Genomic DNA, 20,669 nt, shown 5'->3' on the forward strand with positions numbered 1-20,669 from the left:
TTGATCAGGATTGGTAAGTGGAATGTGGTAATATACATAGTGTGCGTCTAATATTTTATCAATTAACGAGCGTGAAATCTACACCCGCCATTCCGGACAAAATGGCCAGAACTACTGTAGTTCACTTTTGATACGAGTTCTGGCCATCTGAAACTGATCTGTATCAAGGTTCAGAAGGGAAGGCAAAAAGGGTGAATTATCGTAGTCGGCATAAGTGTGAAAGCAACAGCCATAAGGAAAGTGTCTTTACTGAACTAGAGGCCCAAGAGAGAAGTTCTCGCCATTCGTAATCTGTATCAAGGGCCTGATTTTGAGATGACCAAAACGAAGTGAGACAGGCGAAAGCATTCCTCACCACAGCAGGAGTCCATCTCGAATTCAGAAGAAGCAAAAGTAACATAATGTGTTGCCGAAAGCCATACGACTAAGTGAAATTCATTAGGCCCAAACAAACGATAACACCATGGAAATTTTGTCATCTTTTAGAGTTGATTTTTTTTTAATTGGGTCCTACGCGCTACGTCCATTGACTTTACCTGGTATTTTATTATCTTTATTGACATGATAACATTTTGATATCGGCCAATGATTGAATCAGGAAAAATAAGTTTACATGGAAAAAGTCAGATGACGACATTATACATGCTTGCCTTCATGCCATACATCATGTATACTAGGTGATGCACTGACAAGACTAGCTCTTGGGCGTAAGTTTTATATCGGGAATATATCACTCGTCAATGGATGCATTATTTGCATTTTTCGACGATACAAAGGCATACTGACGATTTGGCCCACTTCTGGTTATGAGCGCAAATATAAGAATACGTACCGCGATCTGAGTATCGGAGATATAAGCCTTATATGTAATACAGGATAATGTAGGCTGGGTGAAGCGTGCTGTGTATTCCAATTTTTTAGAGACTTTCACTTCAGGACGGGGGTAAGTTCCAGTACATTGTTGACAATGTCAGAACGAAAGTTTGAAGGAAGGACACCAGGACGTTATTGAACAATAGGAAATATGTTCTTCAGCAGTTCAATGTAGCTTCAAAAAAGTCAATGTTTTTTTTGATTTTTTTGGTGGTTTAATGTGGCAGAGAGAACATGCTTATATCCTGTCTGCTTCGGAGAATGACCACCCTTATGCCGTGTTACCACCTTTAAAGTATGTCAAATTCGATGCGGGTCTCAAATTTCGTATATTACAGTATATAGATACTGATAGAAGTGATAGTACGGAATGAGAACAAGGAGTGACCTCCAGGAAGTCAATACTTCCTTGTAGGGTCTCTGTGCATGAACACACGGGGAAATAACAACTCGAGACATAGCATTCTTTGGAGTGTTTCCCGTTTTTAGATCTGTATTTCCTATCCCGTGTTCTAGTATCAGGTTGTCTGACGTTGTTACATATAGCTTTGGTCGTCGATGCTCAGTTATGACAGTAGTAACGAATCCGTCGTGTTGTTTTCTTTAGTTCAAGCCACCAGAAATGCGGACAACCCTCGCGAGCACACCAAGGGCGACTTCAAGTAGCGTAAGCACTGGCATGTGAGTATGAATAAGAACACCATCAGCTAACAGTGGCAGCAAGTGACGTGACATTTCTGACACAGCCATAGTTGGGAGCCATTTTTTGAGACGACATGCTTCAAAAGGGCTATGATGGAAAAATGGGATTTAGTACACAAAATGGCCGTATAATTTGCGAGAGATCGAAATATTATTGAGAAATGTTCAAAGTCATAAAAGTTTTGGGACTGATGATATTGGTGATGTTAGTTCATTTTGAGCGAAAAGAGCACTCTCTTAAACAAAGAGCAGAGTTAATATCGTCAAATGTCATGCAAGTTGCAGCACTTACGAAAGTATTTTCAAACAATATCTTGTACAAAAGTGATCGGATGAAATAGTCCTCGGCAAGCTGTTGGTGATTTCTTATGATGACCTATATAATAGTACTCGTTTAATATCCAGATAACAGTAAAGTGACGAACACTTCTGCCTTTTTGACTCCTTGACAGAAAACATGGCTGCGATTACCCCGACCACCCAACCAACGACAGGTAAGGTCATAACTGAGATATGCAAGTTTGAAATAAATATCTTAATTTTCAAATCTTAACAAAGTGGAAATCCCATTAAAGGCTAGCTTGAAGTCAAGGGTGAGCGTTTAGTGACAACTTTGGTCTACCATAATATTGATCAACGTTTTGATGCCGAAAAAATCAAATAGACGTGTCCAAATACACGAGTTTAGAAAGAATGGTATGACGAGTAACCAGGACGTAATGTATACACCACTAGCAGCTGGTGTATAATTGATATTTGAAGACACCCATTATCCATGGCAGTGTTAATGTTTCAGCATACACATCAACATCAACTGTCCAGAGCAGCACCAGCACACCGAGCAGCAGTACCAGCACACCGAGCAGCAGCACCAGCACACCGAGCAGCACCACCAGCATACCGAGCAGCAGCACCAGCACACCGAGCAGCAGCCCCCACGCAGCCGAGACCATTCTTATCATTGCTGCTGCAGTGCCTTCATGTATTGCCTTTATACTGGCCATCGCTCTCATCACTGTCATAGCATGTTGGTGCCGCAGTCGTCGACGTGCTAAGTTGAAGAAGAAACGAAAGAAGAAAACGTAAATAGTACACTCTTATTTATTATGTTTAACCTCGATAACTTCCTGTAAAGTCAAGACATCAAACTATAAATGTCTCATGATACTTAAGTTGAAAATGACAGATACGCTACCTGATTTCCATCTGCCAATAACATAGAACTGGTCCTTAGGAGCTGATAATTGCTTACCTACAGTTCAATGTTGATTAAGGAAATATCAACATGTGACCACTGGTCGCAATCAACTGATCGATTACTAATACCGAGTACTTTCATTCCTTAAGGAGTGTTGCAGTCAGCCTTGAAACGTTAGAGGATGCACGGTCGAGAAGTTTGCGGGAAGCCCAAGCAAGTAGATTACAGATGCTACAAGATGGAGCAAAACAACTAGGATATACAAACCCTCTAGGTATGACAATGAAAGTCCCGGGTGACAATGAAAGAGCTAGTAAACACAATTTTGTTAAAGGTTACTCATTGGCATATCACATTCTGCTACAGTACCCAGACATATCCATCCATAAACAGATACAACATCTGATAAAATCATCACTAAGACAAGTCCAAAAAGATGTTTTGAATGTAATTTCACTAGGTTTAGAACAGTCAAAAGTTGATTGACAAACGGCCGAGACGAATAAGACGAAATCATATGATATTTTTCAGACATACAGAATGATGAGTTCTATCAAAACATCGCAGAAGACGAGGTTAAAGGTAAGAAAGAGAGCTGTCCTGATTGAGGCCAAAATAAATAACACTGACGCCTCTTGAATTTTTTAAACATGGTGTCTTCAATAGAGAGGGATTTGTCGACTAAGGGAGGTTCCAAAATCAAAAATGTGTCTGCCAAAAGAGAATATGCAAGAGTTAGGATGTACAAACACCCAAGGCATGTAGAATCAAACGAAAGGCCGGAACGAAAATGAAAGACCTAAAAGACAAGGCTGAGACTGAAACAGCCATAAATATAGGTAGCATAAACCCCCTAGGGAGTATCATGTTCTCCTTTTATGTGATAGCATATTAGACATTCTCTACACAGGCCAAGCGTTCCGTCATAGATGCTATGATGGCCCATGTTAGATTCTATGATGGGAATTCTGTCATATATCATGTTGCTGTCGACCCCCTCATAGAGCGCTTAACATTGAAGGATAAACCCAAACAACAGAAATTTGGAATTAAGAATAGTTCACGAATTCCAAATTTGTACAGTTTGTACCCCTCCGTTAGTCTGACTACTAACCGTATTTCACGTCGGTTTCAGCGAGATTCCACGAGATGGAACAAGATGCTGGGGGATATGTAAATGTTGAACGGAATGAATTATTACGTGGAGCAGTACCAGTACAAGATGATGGGGAGGACTACGAACATTTCGAAACTAAAGGACAGGTCTCTGCACCGATACAGGTCCCGGTACAGAACAAAAGTGAAAACTCAGATGACGAAAAAGATGAACATGACTATGTAAACGTGCCGAAAGGAGGTAAGTTGTTTACATTATTCACGGTTATCATTGGAAATGGCAATCCACTCCGGTGATGTTAAGATGCTCAGACACAAGATTTATATACGATATATGATTTATATACTTGATACGATTGTTTTTGTTTCAGTAAAACCAGGACAAAGCGTAGTAAAAAAACCTGTACTCGCCAGGGTGCTCCATATGCTGGCGGATAAGGCTGAATGAGATAGCCAGAGGAATCCACGACAGAAACGAGAGACTTTAAGGCCAAGATGTATCCGAAAATGTAGCCTTTTTAGTACCTGCAAAGCCATCTACTGAAGAAAAAAGCAACCAACATGGATATTTTCGCTATGATAGTTCATCTTCTACTTTTTAGCAAGCTCCTATCCCCTGGTATTATCTCGAGACGATTATGTTGAATCAAATGATAGGTGCACCTTTTCCAAAGGTGGTTCTTCGTGTGTAGCGGTATGTTTGGTTGGGGCACGCAGTTACTAGCTTTTGACAAAGCCACTTGACAAAAACATAACGCCCTAGAGGTTTTTCTAAGGTCGGTTGGGGCACGCATTTTCTAGTTTTCAACAAAGTCACTGAAAAACTATGACCCTCCAGAGCGTTTTCTAAGGTTGGCTTACCATGTATAGAGCGCCTTGGGATGGTTTGGGCTCGCAATCCTCGTACCAGACGTAACTTCGACACTACCCTACATGGGAACTGAAACCTGAATATTACTCCAGTCGACGCACAAGTCCAAACGGTGGAACGTGTGACATTTTGAATTCTTATGTTGTAGCATCCGTGGGGCCTGATGTTTATTATGTTTATTATTATTATATTATGCCCTGCAAAAACCCTGTGATATGAGAAATATCCATTTATTAATACTAGTATATTATTGCACATCCCACGAATCTCATAGTATTATCGCGTGAAGTGTGAAATATTCTAGACAAAGCGAACTACATGTATAACAATTTTCAAGCAAGTTTTTGTTTTCTTACATGTATTAACCTCGGGCAGATTCTGGAGACTGTATTGTACAGTATATCCTTTTCGACAAGATACCGCTCTGTTGAGAAGTGGTCTGGGGTTACACCAGGAGACATCTGTATTAGCACAACACTTGGCCACATGAAGAGGACATTTACCATCCACCAGGCTGACATACTGCCGGGACTTCCGTGATGCATTCCGAACAAAACTAGAACAGCCGACAACGGCAAGGCACTTTTTCCAATTTCAGCATCTATCTTTGCATGCACTGGTGCTTGATCAGACAGTTGGTAACTGCCGCTGCTCTCCCCGCATGCTGGCCACGGATTCGACTATTGTTAATCAGAACGAGCAAAAACATTCAAACTTTACCAGAAGATAGTGCACAGATTTGGTGACCGTAACATTATTCTTAGGAAATTGAAGTTCCTTATTGAGCCATGTGGAGATAACTAACCGGTAGCAAGCGACCCTTCGCTGCGGTTATCGTGACTTCAGGAGATAATGCGCCGCTTAAGGTGCGATATACGCGGTTGATGATGACGCTGTCTCCGGTACAAAACGTGGCGAGAATCAGTGATCTTCAGCCGGAGTCGCCGCGGTATCTCACACGCTAATCACGGCGTCTGTCCTCACAGCCCGTAGGATGATTGCGAGGAGGCTTTCTGATGTCTCGTCAGGCGCCATCTTCACGATTTCATCAGTCTATTTGGCATGCCTTTTTCGACCTTTTTCAGCGGAATTCATTAAAACAAGTAAAACCATATGCCAATGCATGGATGCTGATACGCTTCAAGATTGTTTGAAGTCATAAACTGGTATATGAGGATATCGATCATCTTAACTGTACACATTGCAAGGTGTATAGTACCATAAATACAGGATAATATAACGAGATATAGAATAAGGACACCCTTAAGATAAGAATACTTGGTGTAAATGAAAAAGTTGTCTATCGCATGACCTGTGACATACTGTAATCTTCGACAACTATCATACTAGAGTTTGATTCAGTATATATCACGAGATAATTCGTCTGGGTCAAAATGACCTGTCGTCTCCGTTTGTACCAAATTGTCCAAAATAACTGCGGTCAGTTCCAGCAACTCACGCGTTTAACCAGCTCAAACATACAATGCAATAGGCGGAACAAAGCTCCATCAATCGCATACGATTTCCCATTTAACCAGCAGACTTCAGCTTTGTTATTTCCCAAGCTTGATACGCTGTTCCTCTTTATTCTCATTCTTTCCAAGAATTGATTAACCGATGGGATTCAAACATGCTTCCTAGCGACCGCGGTTAGTAATTCGCAGTCGGGATAACAACCCGATTATAGTTCTGTGCTTTCAACGTCACTCGTGTCAATTGGGAAGGGATTGTGTCCGTGTTCGTCGTCAGCTAGGCCAGATTAGGAATCACTGACTTGCAAATGAGGTGTGGCTGAGTCGAGTTGTTCATTGTGCAATTTCCTTGTCACCTTCGACGTTGGAATAATTTTCAAATCGGAAGATTGAGTTTCAAATTCACAATATCGAGAGACAGAAACATAATTCTTAAAAAGAATCAGACCAGTTCGAAATAAACGGCGCCCCTCCTTCGCAATCTTGCCGTTTCTACATGCAGTTTCTGCACCAGTGTTTTTCCATATAGAGTAGTTATATCCCTTTTTAGTTCTGTTACAATGATGGTCTGCCATTCAAGGTGAAAGTTTCCCCGATTGATTTCGACTGATAAAGCACAACCAATCACAGTGAAACAAAAAACAGCAACATATTACCTTCCTGCTTGAACCGACCCCCCATACACCACAGCAAGCAAATGCTGACGACTTTTTCAGTTGGAATCATGCAAAAGCCACCAACTCGATGATTAGCCGCTGGTTATCCTTGATAGGATGCCAATCCCCCCTTAGAAGGTGCACGTTCGGCTCGTTCCTCACCCGGTGTCTTCCGCTAAGACTCTTGTTCGCGGTGGCAACCTTGTTAGAAGCCAATTGTTTTTTTCCGATCCGGTGTTTCCTAAAGCGATCGCAGGGACGTGACCAAGCAAAGGCGGAGTTCAGGTGCGCTGCAGTAAGCGACGATATAACAGGAAAAGTCACTTTTTTCAATTTGAATTTGATTTCAATTCTGACTGATTTGAAGACATTTTTCAAGTGATTTTCTCAAACATTTGTCTCTTTCTATTTGATACGCTATACTGCTCGTAGTCAAACACTAAAGTACTGGGCGCGATTAGCTGTCCGACTGTCACGGTTTACATTCAAATTATTGCTCGTAAACTGTTTTAAAATACCTCAATTTGATAAGGTGAGCTATGTGAGCAACACCGTAATTGGATGGTTCACGTACAACTTGTTTTCCCTTCAGTATCTTCAGTCAATAGATGAGTTTGCGGAGTCAACCTTGTTGTCAATCGTCAACTGTTTTCTTTCTTCGCATTTCCTATCATGATCACTTGGACGTGATTATTCAGAGGGAGGGTGACGGCACCCAGGAACAGGGTGTAGAACTCTTTGAATCCCTTTTATTAATTTGAATTCATAATCTGAAAAAATTGACATGTTTCCAGTGATTTCAGTATCAAATGTTTTGCAAACTTCTATAACACGTCAAACAACTGGCCCGATCTTGGTGTCCACAGAAGCGTTCCTGGATAAGCCTGGGGGAATAACGTTAAGCGCTTTGCTTGTTTCATTTATTGCTCTTTATCTCACAACTAAAACAGTGAAATATTTGGAAGGCACGGTCTTTCTATTAACGGAGTCTTTTAGGAAGGAATATCGCGTGTAGGCTAAATCTTCCTTGCCCTTTATAATGTGCGACACCTACTCAAACGAACTTTACGTTTTACTTTTTTTCACAATGACAAGACCAAGTCAGTGATGACTACACAAGTAACATAAAAACCACTATGAAAAATTCTTTTTACGGCGTGACGACGGGATTTTAATTTGGTATATCGGTTTTTGAAATGCTACCCATGCCTTCCGTTGGCACATGTAAAAGGTTAAGAAAGGCACTTCGTCAATATGCCAAATCCTAACCTTTGCTCTGATATTAAGGTTATTTAGGAAAGAGAAATGATGAAGCAGTAATAAGGCGGTTAAGGTGGTCTTGAACGGCAAGATACTGTGGTCAATTGCTGATGCTGGTGGAGTATTGACGTTGTTTTTTAGCTCGAACAGACCAAGAGGTTCAACAGTATTGATGGAGAAGTTGTGAAAAATACCAATTTTTTGTCAGGTCAAAGGTACTAGACGAAACAAACAATATTGATATATTAGCAAGAGGTGTTTGACCTTTACATCGTGTCAGCACATTGAATAGCTCACTGAAAATATATCATAGGTTTAACACCCCGGGCTTCACGACTATATATTTCCTGCCCGACTGGAAGTCGGTGGCTCCGATACCTTCCTGCTCCCGATCATCAAAGCTGCTTCTTCCAATACGAAACAAATGAGGCACTGAATCATCGATTCCTTTAGAGCACGATGTGGCAGCCTTTTCTTTAGATGAGATATGATAGCCTAAAGATATGTGTCATTTCGGGGCTGTTCTGTAGCTCAGCTAACTGGTGATATCAGGCTTCTAATGAGATGGTGAAGGAAACCCGCCATACACCAGGCCTCACTATCGTTCCCATCTAACTCAGGACAAGTCCGTGTCTGGCATTTAGAGAACAGCATCCTCACTGTTTCACTAACCCGCGAATGTGGTTTTGACCATCAGTCAGTCATGCAGGGAACGAGTTTCCCATTTCCATAAAGGAATTTAACTGGGTTCATTAGCTCCCCATCTGGATTACACAGTTGACCTTACTGGACACTCACTCCCCTGTTGGACCTTAGTGTCAACCATCAAGGACCGGATTACAGCAGGGTCGCCAACCCATAGTCTATCCGAAATGAACTTTTTGAATGGCATCAAACGTGTGTATATTGACCATCACGAACTGATCGAATCTAGGCCACATGTATGTATCTTAGCCTATTCCATTTTTTCTGAGTCCGGGGAACATAGTTTGATGGAATCAACAAGTACAAGGTAGTATAGTAAGGGAGAACAATAGTAGACCATAAATTCAGTTTGAGTCTGACCATTTGTGTCATGGAGGTCCTTCAGAAATGCTGCAGGCATTACATACTTAGTTTACGACAAACTTAACTCGTTTTGAGAGTTTTCATCCGAAAAAGTCTAATCCAATATGAATACGGTCGTTTAGAGGCGACCTAGTCGAACTGTCGGGATCGTTACTGAGCAGTAAAGATACGCCCTTGTATCATAAAACATGACCATAACACAGCACTGCAACCTGTCACTCCTGTTGGTAAGAAGCTCTCACGGGAATCTTGAACGCTGCACAATGTTTCCTTGATGGGATCTCTGATTGTCAATTAAGACAAATCACACGCAATATTATCCTGGTGATTAGTTGTCTGTCTAGCTGCTCATCATGTTGATAAAACACATTGTTGGTCAATCACGTGACACAGGAAAACATATTGTCTTCTCTTGGTGGTCCGGAAATATTTGCTTTGGTGTTCAGAGAACGCAAGAAAAACAGTTTTACTTATTAATCGTGTTTGTCCTACTTGATGTAGAATCCCCTCAACGCTATCATAGATTGGTTGCAAGTCGATATTTTTTCGGCGGTTTTGCCTTTTTTGGTTACCCGTCGCCATAATTTGTTTTCTGATTCTGAGTTCGAGGGCTGATATTAGCCACACTAACATTTCCAGTAACCTCGATCAGTGCTTCTGGTGCCAAATAGTACATATAACATGATTACCGGTGAATGTTCGTTTGTTACTGATATTTACGGGTGCCAAAAGTAACTCTTACCCCGAATTTGACTTGGCATGTAACCCCACTCTAATCCAAGTCCACGTGATCTGCCTCCTACACATTTCTTAACCACGAGCCAATAATAGTGACCTAAGATGCGTCAATGATTAGCCTTCTACGTGATGATACGAGTTCTGGACGTACCCGGAGCTGATCCAAGCATTTCTATTCAAATGTCCATAACCCCGGCAATCACTGGCAGCGTTCTGTTTACTGACCTCTCTCGCCGGGAAAAACTAAGCGGTTATGAGGTGATAAAGTTAAGACGAGATGTGCGGGAAATGGGTCAACGGCTGTCATATCTAAGAGTGAGCTGATGTTGGAGGGAGTCCGAGCTTACAGGTTCATGGACATTATCATAGATTTATAAACAAGCCAAGGGAAAGTGAGAAATTCTGAGGCAATGTGTCAAGGAACCCAAGAATAAAGCTTCCAATATTTCAATTCATTATCGCGATAAAGTGATTTTGATTGGGCTGGGCCGAATAGTCAATAGACATTTGTACTGTTTTATGCTAGTTGGGCAAGGACCACAGACACGCAATAACACATTAAGGCTGGACACTTAATGAAATATGCCAGTAAGCTACTCGGAGAAGAAAGGAGAAGGGTCATTTACAACGATGTGTTGTAAACGGATGGTCGCGATCCCTTTTACTGTGAGAAAGTGCCCCTTCTTTGAGTGCCATTTCTATGTACCCTTTCGTGCCGTAAGTAGACTTGCATGATACAGTGGCTTAACCTAATAGGACAGCAGTGTTGTCTGGAGCTTGAATTATAACTTAAGAAGCGCCTCTGATGACAGGAGGGTCAACATTCAAAATATCAATCACCGAACTCAAACCTGGTGTGGTCAATCACTGTCGATACCATCCGTTTTTTCTACTATTGACATATTGATGGGAATATCCTAGGTCAGGGTCCCTATCCGCTTCTTATGGCACCACAAGGCTGACCTCATATTACACCATACTAATTGATGCTGATAGAACCACTAATTAATCGTGACTTGCTATGTCACGTAACACCAGAGAACGATAAGAAGAAACACTTCGACCTCGTAAATAAGACGATAAAGCAAATAGTACTTTTCCTTAAACCACGTTCCTCTTTCACACGTAAAAATTTGGACTTCATTTTGAGGAGAAAAAAAAAAAGAAAAAAATTTTGGGACTCAGAAATTTTTTTTCATCTGCAGCATGACAAATTTGCCGCACTCAATTTCTTGACAGAAATCATGTCAGCATTCGTCTTTTCATGGCAATCACGCCCTTAGGTCAGGTTAGAGGGATGAATTTGATCATTGGGACCGCCCAATCCAGTGGTCGTGGTCTGGGTACCGGGGTGGTCGTGTTACCGGGGGCCTTGTAATCAGTGGCAATTAGAGAGGAAGCTATTCGGGACCGGCGAGTCTTGGTCGACATAGCTGTACGCAGATCATGTCCGAGTTCGTCATCTTCGATTCTATCTATTATTTCATTTACCATAGTTTAAGCAGTATTGACTTTGTCAGCAGTTGGCAAGTGAATTAGATAACAACACACCTAACTGATCCCGAAGAAACTTGATATCTAAAAAGTGTTCTTACTCGCTTACTTCCTGTGGTACTTTATGGTGCTAACCCACTCAGTAAAAACGTCGTCATTATAAATGTGCCGACGAACTACAGTGCCTCTGCTTAAAACGGCAAACAGCAGAACCAAACGAACTTATAAGATAAGCATCCTCAGCATCGCCGTTCTCTCCCGTTAGCGCGCAAGCTTCACTCGGCATAATTGCAAGCCAACCAATCACAGTATAAAAGAAGGCGCACGAGACAGTCACTTAGGAAGGTTATACAGATTTCGTTGCGATACACCAGCGAAAGGTCTTGACAACTGTTTCATAAGGACCCTAACACACAGCACCGGATACTTTCAGAAGAACACCAACGCCGAAAAAAGGTAGGGGAATTCAGATTGATATTTTTTATCACTAATGATTGATTGGCGTCTTACTTTTTTCTTTTAGTTTTTAACACATACTAAACAGCAAAAAAAGTTACCACAAGCAAAAACCATCAAAGACTCTTTTCCTTGATGTCTTCGGAGGGCAGTTGCTGAGAGTATAATTAATCAGTTAGAAAACTGTCACCAAAATATGTCCGAATAGATATCGATTTATTGAAAACTGAACTGTTATAATTTCTGTCTTATGTTACTTTGCCCCGTTTGACAGAACTACCGTCACTTTCTTTCGCTCCCAGTTTACTTTTTGTCACCAAATGGTCAGTTGGTAGCCCACATCGCATTTGTCGCTTTGGATGCTTCATTCTCTTGTCTCACCAGAAAAAAACAGTCTACGAAAGTTTCTCACAAACCAAAATTAATAAATTTAGAGTTTTGCTGATGTTTACGACCATGAGGCATTTACATCAGAGAATAGTTCAATTATTTTGTTGTTTTTTCTCTGGTTCTGGTGCATGTTACAAGATTCTTGTAAGATTCTAAATCCGAAGGAACTGTAAACCTTTATCAGTTAACAGTTTTTTGTGTATTTCTCCTTATCGTCTGTGACTGCGGTTAAACTGGCATGAACCTATTCGATCCCGTTTCATGTTACACTTGCCGAGAGTACAAAAGGCAAAAAGCAGATTCTATGATTGTTCGGTCGAGGGATATGCTTTACCTTTGTTAGCGGAACTTTGACAATGATAGTTCTGCGGCGCTGAAGCCATTCCTTAAAAAACGAAACGAAAAATCGTTTTGGTATTAAGCTTCGTTGCTTCATGCTCAAGAGGGAGTTTACAAAGCACCGGGCGCATCCGGTATCAAGTTTACCAATAGCGACGGCAGCAAATCCATTGGAGAAACTCGCTGTCGAGGAGAGCACAGACCACAGAACAGATTCATTATTTGTACAATACTTTTCATCGAACTGCCTTTCGAAAGGTACCATGTCTACCATTGAGGTAAAGTAACTCTCAAGTACCATCTAAAGGTAGCGAATGAATGAACGAACTCGCATCATGCATTGACCTATGAGACTGAGATTTGTTAAGACAAACGTAAGTTGTGAGATAGACACAACCGTGCCAATGATATGAGTTTCCTATCATTTGATGTGGCGGATTTCAGGAAGTTTTCAATCGTCATCAACATTTAAGAAATGGAAGGACAAAAGTGTCATTGGATAATGAAAAGCAATTAGTGGGCTTGTGTATTATTTTTTGCTTAGATTGGCCAGATTTTACTCTATGAAATAGATGATGGTCGCTCATGAGGGCGAATTGTCAAATAAAACAATCCGCTAATGTGTTTCCAACGCTGGACACACTTCCTGTGTGGTACTTTCTTCTTTTGCCCGGATGCTCACAAAACATAAATCACCTGGCGTTGTCTTCTGCTATGCTGGATGTTTTAACCTAATACACATGACCGTTTTACCATCTACTTAAAACCTCATTTTGAGCTACATTTCATCTCCCTGACCCTCAAATGAGTCAAAAACGCCATTTTCGATTTTTTTTAACAGCCAAATTCAAAAGTCGTTCTGTCGTATTGATTTACGACAGAAAAAAAAGTTTAATTTTCTAATCTGATGAATTCTACAAGGCGTTTCAAAATGGTAATGGTGAATACTAGCACGTGGGGTATGGGAAACTGGCAATATACTGGCCTAACAACGGGCATCATAAACCACGCGAAACTGTGAGGTCCGATAATATCAATAACATGACGATGATGCATGGCAATTGGGGGGCAATTTATCATTGACTGTAGTTGTAGTGATTTGGGTTGATTGCTTAATTACACAAGGGCCCAACTTCATTAGTTAATCCACCGCCACTGGCATTTGGGAATAAAGACGCCATGAAATTTCTTTTACCTGCGTTGCAGTCTAGAAATCCCATGGCAACATACACAATTCTAAGCTTTAAGTCTAAGTTCGAATGTGATCGGAGTAACAGAAAACACCTAGAGACCTGTCATCCCCGCTGATGCCTTTTTGTAAGAGCCTGTTTGCATCGTTTAATACCAATTAGGTTTCAAGTAACATATGCCATGAGGAATCCTATACCGTGATGCTGGCATAAAAACGCTACTTCCAACACGGTCTTGTCATGATCACGATCGCATCCCAATTGTTTCTGAATGTCAACCAAAGCCCATGAAGGGACCACCCGTCTTAGATTCCCATTCAATTATTACGCGATGAGCTTACAGTCTCGTATTAACCTTTCCCAACTTCTTCGCTCGTACTTAACGAAATGTTGTTGGATCCCTCGATAGTTAGCTAGTGTCAGTCGAAGGCGTAACATACTTCAACACGTCTCTGAAGGAACATAAAGTATTATATTCATGTGCCCAGGGATGAAGACCCGCATTATCACGCAACCAGACTTTCTTAGGAAATATTAAGATGAACTGAAGTCTCTTCCTGTTATCGCAAGGGGTTTTACGGAGGTGACAGCGTGACTTATATAACACTAGCTAAAGAAACAAAGTGACGCGTCATTTTACGCACTGGCACGAAGTAGAAATGGCTTGATTATGATTCAGAGCAAAATTTCATCAAATTTCAAAGTTCAATGATCCATTTATTAGCGTTGTCATGATGTTTCTGTGTCGTAATTTCAAAATTATGATTTGAAATTTCGTGTTTTTCCTTCTTCTGTTGATGTCCAAGCAAGCAATGGTTCGATGAAGTGATAATGATTTGAATGGACTATTCCAAAGGGGAAAATTGAAAGTAACTAATGCCAGAAATGTCGCTTGAGGTTGGATAAGGTTGGATTGAGATACCACGCTTAACTAAACTCTTGGTCGCATTCCACTGAAATAGACTCTGCTCGACCTGAAATATCATGGTGGAAGAAAACGATTCATATCGTTTGTGCCAACCGACGCATTCCAATGCGATTACGCCTGTTACATCATCGCATTAACAGTAACAAATCTAAAGCATGAATTGGAATCCACTGAGTTACGAAGCAATTCACCTCATCAGTGGATTTAAGGCATTTTAAAAAGAAAACCGCAGGAACTCGTGCGTTTGTCATCAATATAAGCAAAAAGCATTTTAATGTCGAGGAACTACACTAAACGGTTTATCTAATTGAATAGTAAATATCGAATCAAGTTTGTGGATAGTGTGATGGGTGTAATTTTCCTGTCACGGTGGTTTACCCGGGTGACATGATAGAGCATTTAGTCGAACTGCTTTTTTTCCCGACCTCGAATAGATGGTGACATCGCAAGGACGTATTTCGCGGAATACGCTGCTGTTAGTTGGATGAGTCCTTGGGTAGAGGGTCGGGGGGGGGGGATTTCATTATGCGTTCAAATGTGCTTTTATAACAAGATATTTAAGCTTCTCGCTAGATATTGGGCAAGAGAGAACGTTGGGTTCTAGAAGTCTAACGAATGAGCTATATTATATTGAAATACAATAAGCTATCACATGTACCCCGCCGTTACCATCCCAGCGTAACTGTGGTGGAAAATTCTTAATCGATGCGGCAAAGACAGATGATGGACCATCAGGTCGGGAGTGCGATCAAAGCTGACACCATTGTTAGAGAGGTCACTCCACTGTGAATAGGAGGTGAGTTGACCAAACGGGAGACTGGAGATGCCATTCAAGAATCGATCACCATGAACATTTAGTGGCGTAATAAGCAGAGAGCAGAAATTCATGGATCTCAAATGTTCTGTGCTGAGAAGTAGCCAAGAGTTGAGCCGATGATAAGTCAAAGCACATGAAGAAGCATGGGAGTTTAAATTCCGGTCACTTTGATTTTTAGAGACAAGAAATGACTGCTAGTTACGGAAAACAGACGTCTTGACTTCTGTTAGTGAAAGAATCCTATAGCCAATTTTAGACGACCATCACTCCCAATTTGTTGCAGAGACGTCGGCAACTGGTCGCCGGCGACAAACTTACAAATCTTCAGTTATGATCGCCCATCGGACACCGCTGATAGTCGCAATACAGAGTACAAAAGCTTTAACCCTGTTACTGCCAATAGAGAAATACCATTTGATCACATGTCAATGCTTTCCTTCAAGAATACAACATGCGCCCACGTTTACAAAGAATTACACGCTGATGATAAGCCATCCTGTGATGATACACCGGCCGAACAACAAGCGCAGATTCACAATTACCTTCATTGCGTCGATTGCATACTTGGTCTAACACTGATGGCACTGTAATGAAATGCACGATGGTCGCCTCTGAAGCGGTGCTAATTGGAGTATTGGTAAATGAATTGGCAAACAGAGGCATCGGTCATTGTATATAAGAAGGTGGACACATTTCCGCATTTCGCTGCACCTCAGAGAGGAACTAAAACTGGCATGCGTACACAATCTGGAAGCTAATAAACCTATAAACACGATAATAGAGAACTGCTTCAGTCTATCACATACGGCAATGTGGAAATGGTCCACAAAGGTTTATCAGAAAGAACGTCCTTCAACAATGTCTTTAACTCAACAAGATGTTAGGATGTTAGAAATGCGTTTAACAGGAAGAGAACAAGGTTATCTCCGGAATGGGCATGCGACGTCGCCAAGACAAGGCTATGACCAGAAGGCGGCCGTCGATTTCTTAAATCGCAATCACAACCGCCAATTGTCATGTAGTCATGGTCTGCCAAAACCAACTTCTCTGGTTTATGGAGAGCTTTGTACAGTCTTTATTTCAGTCAGAGGGGGTTTAAAGTCTCTCGCTCGAATTAATTGGTTGTTGGTTGATCAAAATTCATTAGATGATGGGTATGTTTCGACCGGACAGCAGAAATAACAGAGGCGTTTGATTGATCACCAAGACCTTTCAAATGACTATCGAGTTTTGGTTGGAGTGGTTATCACAGTAAAAGAGACTCTCGCGACCAGAAATGACCGGAGGTGTGATGAGTGTCGGGAGAATAGAAGTCCGAATTTTTAGTTTGACAAATCATAGTCTTCTAAAGTGCCACGGTGGAATTATTGATTGGACTTGTCCATGGTATATGAGTCTGATAAGTTCTGTGGAGGTAGAAATGAATTATGTATGAGACTGAGTAGCTGAGCTGACAACTGTCACTAGTAGAGATGATATGCTCGCCTTACCTGGATACGGAATGATGCATTTGAAGCCTATGTACTACAAGTAAACGTAAACCGATAAGGATCCGTAACTGCATATACACTGCTGGTCTCAAAGTCTCTACTCGGCCTACAGACTACCCTCTAGTTAACACATCATGGTTTCATGAATGTAATGGCTTTTAAAATGACTCGGATTGCTAGTATCAAAATATCATTGGCGTCATTTCGAAACATTTGCTGTCAAAGACCTAAGATTTGCCCCTAAATCTACATAAAACCACGGTCTAGTTGGCCTATCTACGGGCCTCCTTCCCCCACATGAATCTAAAACATCTCTGATTAATATCGAGATCGTCAGCGCGAACCAGACACAAAACAATGTCCGTCTACTTCAAGATAACATTGCTATCCGAAGTTATAAAGCTCCGCTTTTTACCTCCTTGGGTCGATAATAAACAAATCTACACCAGAGTCCAAAAAGGAGACGAAGCTTTGGATGGTCATTGTAGACATATCATATGTACTTTGTTATTTCCCATAGCTGGTATAAAAAACAGGCTACCGTTTCCAACAGTATCATATACTCTATCCAGGTGTATTAACTGTGTTTTTGTTTGATGCTAAATGGACACAATTTGTCAGGCATCATTTTGATGCGGAGGTACGTAATCCCTTATCTGGGCAGGCCTTCCCCTCTCGAACAGAACAGAGGGCTTGTTAATTGCGGAATAAAGTGTCTGCTATTTTGATATCTGATCCATGACCAAAAGATTGTCGGTGAAGGCGGAATATTCATTTTGTCTGAAGAATTTCGCCATCTGTTCTGTCCATTCGCCCATTGTTATCGTAGAGTATATAATTGTGTCTTAAACTGAAAAACCCGTCATCTAACGGGATGAATACATTTCTATCCAGAAGTATTAAGGTAGCAGGAAGGGTTGGGCGTTTGTGGTTTCTGAGTCTGAGGGGATTGGTGTCTGTTGACTGTGCTTTAAGAGAGACTAGGCATGGCGCCCGTCTCTCTTAAAGCACAGTCAACAGGCATTTGGTCTCAGTATTTGGGTTTTGATTGCCATGACTGTACCCCTGTAAAAGTCAGAGGAGGAGAAGTTTGGAATGATGAAAGCATTGAAGAAGAAGAAATGTTATTATTGAGGAAAGCAAAATTTATTATGAGACTAGAAGGCAGTGTCCTGACTTGATTATTTTGAAAATGGCGGTCTGAACACATTAAAAGGTGGAACATGGCATTTTATCGACTTTGAAGTGTTCCGCAGTTAAAGGGAGACTATAGGCAGCAGCTAGGTAGGCAAGATAAAGTCATACAAATTTGCCAATAGGGGTCAGTCATATCTCTAGGCATGGCGCCAGTCTCTCTTAAAGCACAGTCAACAGGCATTTGGTCTTAGTATTTGGGTAAGTACAGAATCAAGGCAGCTCAGAGAGCAATGATTGAACGATGCTGTGGACAAGTCCAAGGATACTGCATCAGTCACGACCAACTTCTCATCAGAAAGCGTCACCACCAGCATATTCAATGTTCAGTTCCAACCTGTACCAGTCCAATGCACGCTTGTCATGGTCAGCAGTGGTCAGCTTAGCGCGATATGGAACATTCTTCCGAAACTCAAGCGAGGGAAGTCTGCTCATTAGCCTATCTCGCGCACTGCTCCTTCTTGTCAAACATCGTAGTGAAATCGTGGTACAGTGGGGCGTCCTCGAGGATTGCAGCTGGTCGGACAGACGTGAGGTGGAATGTGGGCGGCTGCACTTCTTCGTTGATGTGCGATGGCAGATAGCACAGTTGTTGCGTTGCATGACAGCTGAAAGTGAATGTGATATCATAGAACTGAGGCGTTTGCAATGAGACTATAGGTGAAGTAGAAGCAAGGAGTGAAATGGGCCATCTTCCAGTGACTAATATACAGAGTAAGGGCACTGGGTGTTGTTAGATTCAGCATTGAATGTATTCCTCGTACAAGCGTGAATAGTGTGGACATACAGGAGAGGTGAGAGACCCCTATTGACTACTTCTTGTAACTTTATCTTGGATATTATATGAGTATTGAACTTCTAGCCATGGAATATGAAGAAATTGAAGTTGTAGGCATGGAATATGAAAAATTATTCAACGGTGAAAGACATTATTCCATGAGGCTTTGCCGTGATCGCAAAGGACGCGACGCGATTGGTTCACATGCTAATGAGGTATGATAATGATAATTACCTCTATAATGCTACTTGGATAGCGACTGTGTCGTTGATTGCAACAGTGGTCTATGTCAATGTGTGCCTGTAATGTCAATGAAGTATGATGAGGTGATGACGATAGTGCAATTATTAAATATTGGCAAGAGATCATACTACAACATAGGTCTTGTTTTTGACAGATGACTGTGCGACATTCCCATTGGGTCTTGTTAGAGTCAGCACTGCATGTATTCCTTGTACAAGCTTGAATGGTTGTGACGGACTTTGAGGGGTGAGAGACCCCCATCGGCTACTTCGGCTAACTTTATCTTGCCTACCTAGCTGCTAGCAATAGTGCCCCTTTATCAAGACTGACCCACTGTGCGGGGCTAAGAAATTACCTTTATAATCCTAGTTGGATAACCACTGTGTAGATGATTTGAAGAGTGCTCTGTGGATGTGTGCCTGTAATGTCAATGAAAGTATGATGAGGTGATGACGATAGTGGAATGACGAAATATTGGAAAGAGATCTATTCCTAGAAGAACATATGTCCTGTTTTGACTAGGTGGCGCATTTTAGAATCAGCAGTGAGCACTGTGTGTAACATGGTGGAGGCAGCGGAGATAATAACTGTGTCGAAAGTATTGTTATAGGGCCTTCCCTAGGCCCATGGGGTTAAATTTACAATCCACGATTGAAAAGACGTAGTTTGATCGCATTCAACTATAAATCCATTGAACAGTTGTGTTCCTTTAGTCAACCGATGACCTTTTGTTGGGGATTGTAAACTGTAAATGTATTATGGACTGGGAGACGGGGGAAACACAAGTGAAATAGACCAAAACAAGTGATTTTGGGGCTTTGGTTTAGACGCATGCCCCACATGCGCCATGCGGGATTAGGCCTATACGGTTCATGTGAACTTGTTGACATCTACATGATCTAGTGCTGTTATTGAATGGTCATGGTACATGGTAGGCCTAATCATCATGGCTATATGTTTCAGGAAAAGCTCGGAGTAAAATGAACTGCCGATGAATAATGATGTTGTTCATGTTTACCATGTTTACTAGTACATAGCCATAGGGTATGCACTGGCCAGTGCACTTTCTGCACGTCGTCATGGTCATGTACGTGATACCTTGCATTTTGTTTTTTGAATGCGCATGCTTTTTGGGCAAAATCACTTGTACCAACACTAATGAATAATGTCTTCTTATCCCTATGACTCCATACACAGTGAGGGCATTGTCCCATTCCCATCAAATGGTAACTTATTGTACCGTATTAGGGTGGAAGTTGGGGAGCAGATACCTACCGTTGCACGCCTGTCATAATCAGCAGTGATGAGCTTAGCGCGATATGGAACATTCTTCAGAAACTCAAGCGAGGGAAGTCTGCTCATTAGCATATCTCGCGCACTGCTCCTTCTTGTCAAA

The 20,669-nt window shown here is 41.5% G+C and overlaps 1 protein-coding gene and 1 long non-coding RNA gene across 4 annotated transcripts in view; both read left to right on the forward strand.

The window, feature by feature from the left end:
* Window positions 1-617: 617 nt before the first annotated feature.
* Window positions 618-6,125, forward strand: LOC135501659 (uncharacterized). 3 transcript variants are annotated; one of them, XM_064793895.1, is made up of 8 exons: window positions 618-707; window positions 1,481-1,554; window positions 1,981-2,069; window positions 2,372-2,657; window positions 2,923-3,047; window positions 3,305-3,355; window positions 3,909-4,130; window positions 4,261-6,123. In XM_064793895.1, exons 3-8 carry the CDS (start codon window positions 2,033-2,035, stop codon window positions 4,335-4,337), a joined length of 798 nt encoding a protein of 265 aa, XP_064649965.1. In that variant the 5' UTR covers window positions 618-707; window positions 1,481-1,554; window positions 1,981-2,032; the 3' UTR covers window positions 4,338-6,123. The 3 variants fall into 3 exon arrangements, with proteins under 3 accessions (XP_064649965.1, XP_064649966.1, XP_064649964.1); XM_064793896.1 differs by lacking the exon at window positions 618-707 and adding an exon at window positions 770-943 and having other exon boundaries at window positions 2,028-2,069; window positions 4,261-6,125; XM_064793894.1 differs by lacking the exon at window positions 618-707 and adding an exon at window positions 774-943.
* Window positions 6,126-11,668: 5,543 nt separating this feature from the next.
* Window positions 11,669-20,669, forward strand: part of LOC135501349 (uncharacterized) — a 43,442-nt gene continuing 34,441 nt past the window's right edge. The window contains exon 1 of the long non-coding RNA XR_010449583.1: window positions 11,669-11,904. This is a non-coding gene — a long non-coding RNA (uncharacterized LOC135501349). The remainder of the gene's footprint in view (window positions 11,905-20,669) is intronic.

Source organism: Lineus longissimus, chromosome 17, assembly GCF_910592395.1.
Source record: "Lineus longissimus chromosome 17, tnLinLong1.2, whole genome shotgun sequence".
NCBI classification, from domain to species: domain Eukaryota; kingdom Metazoa; phylum Nemertea; class Pilidiophora; order Heteronemertea; family Lineidae; genus Lineus; species Lineus longissimus.

Excerpts from the sequence above, each read along its gene's own strand:
- LOC135501659 (XM_064793895.1), top strand. The coding sequence starts at position 2,033 with ATGGCTGCGATTACCCCGACCACCCAACCAACGACAG. Across the intron at positions 2,070-2,371 it reads GACCACCCAACCAACGACAG|CATACACATCAACATCAACT; the intron begins GTAAGGTCATAA and ends TTAATGTTTCAG. Across the intron at positions 2,658-2,922 it reads AAGAAACGAAAGAAGAAAAC|GAGTGTTGCAGTCAGCCTTG; the intron begins GTAAATAGTACA and ends TCATTCCTTAAG.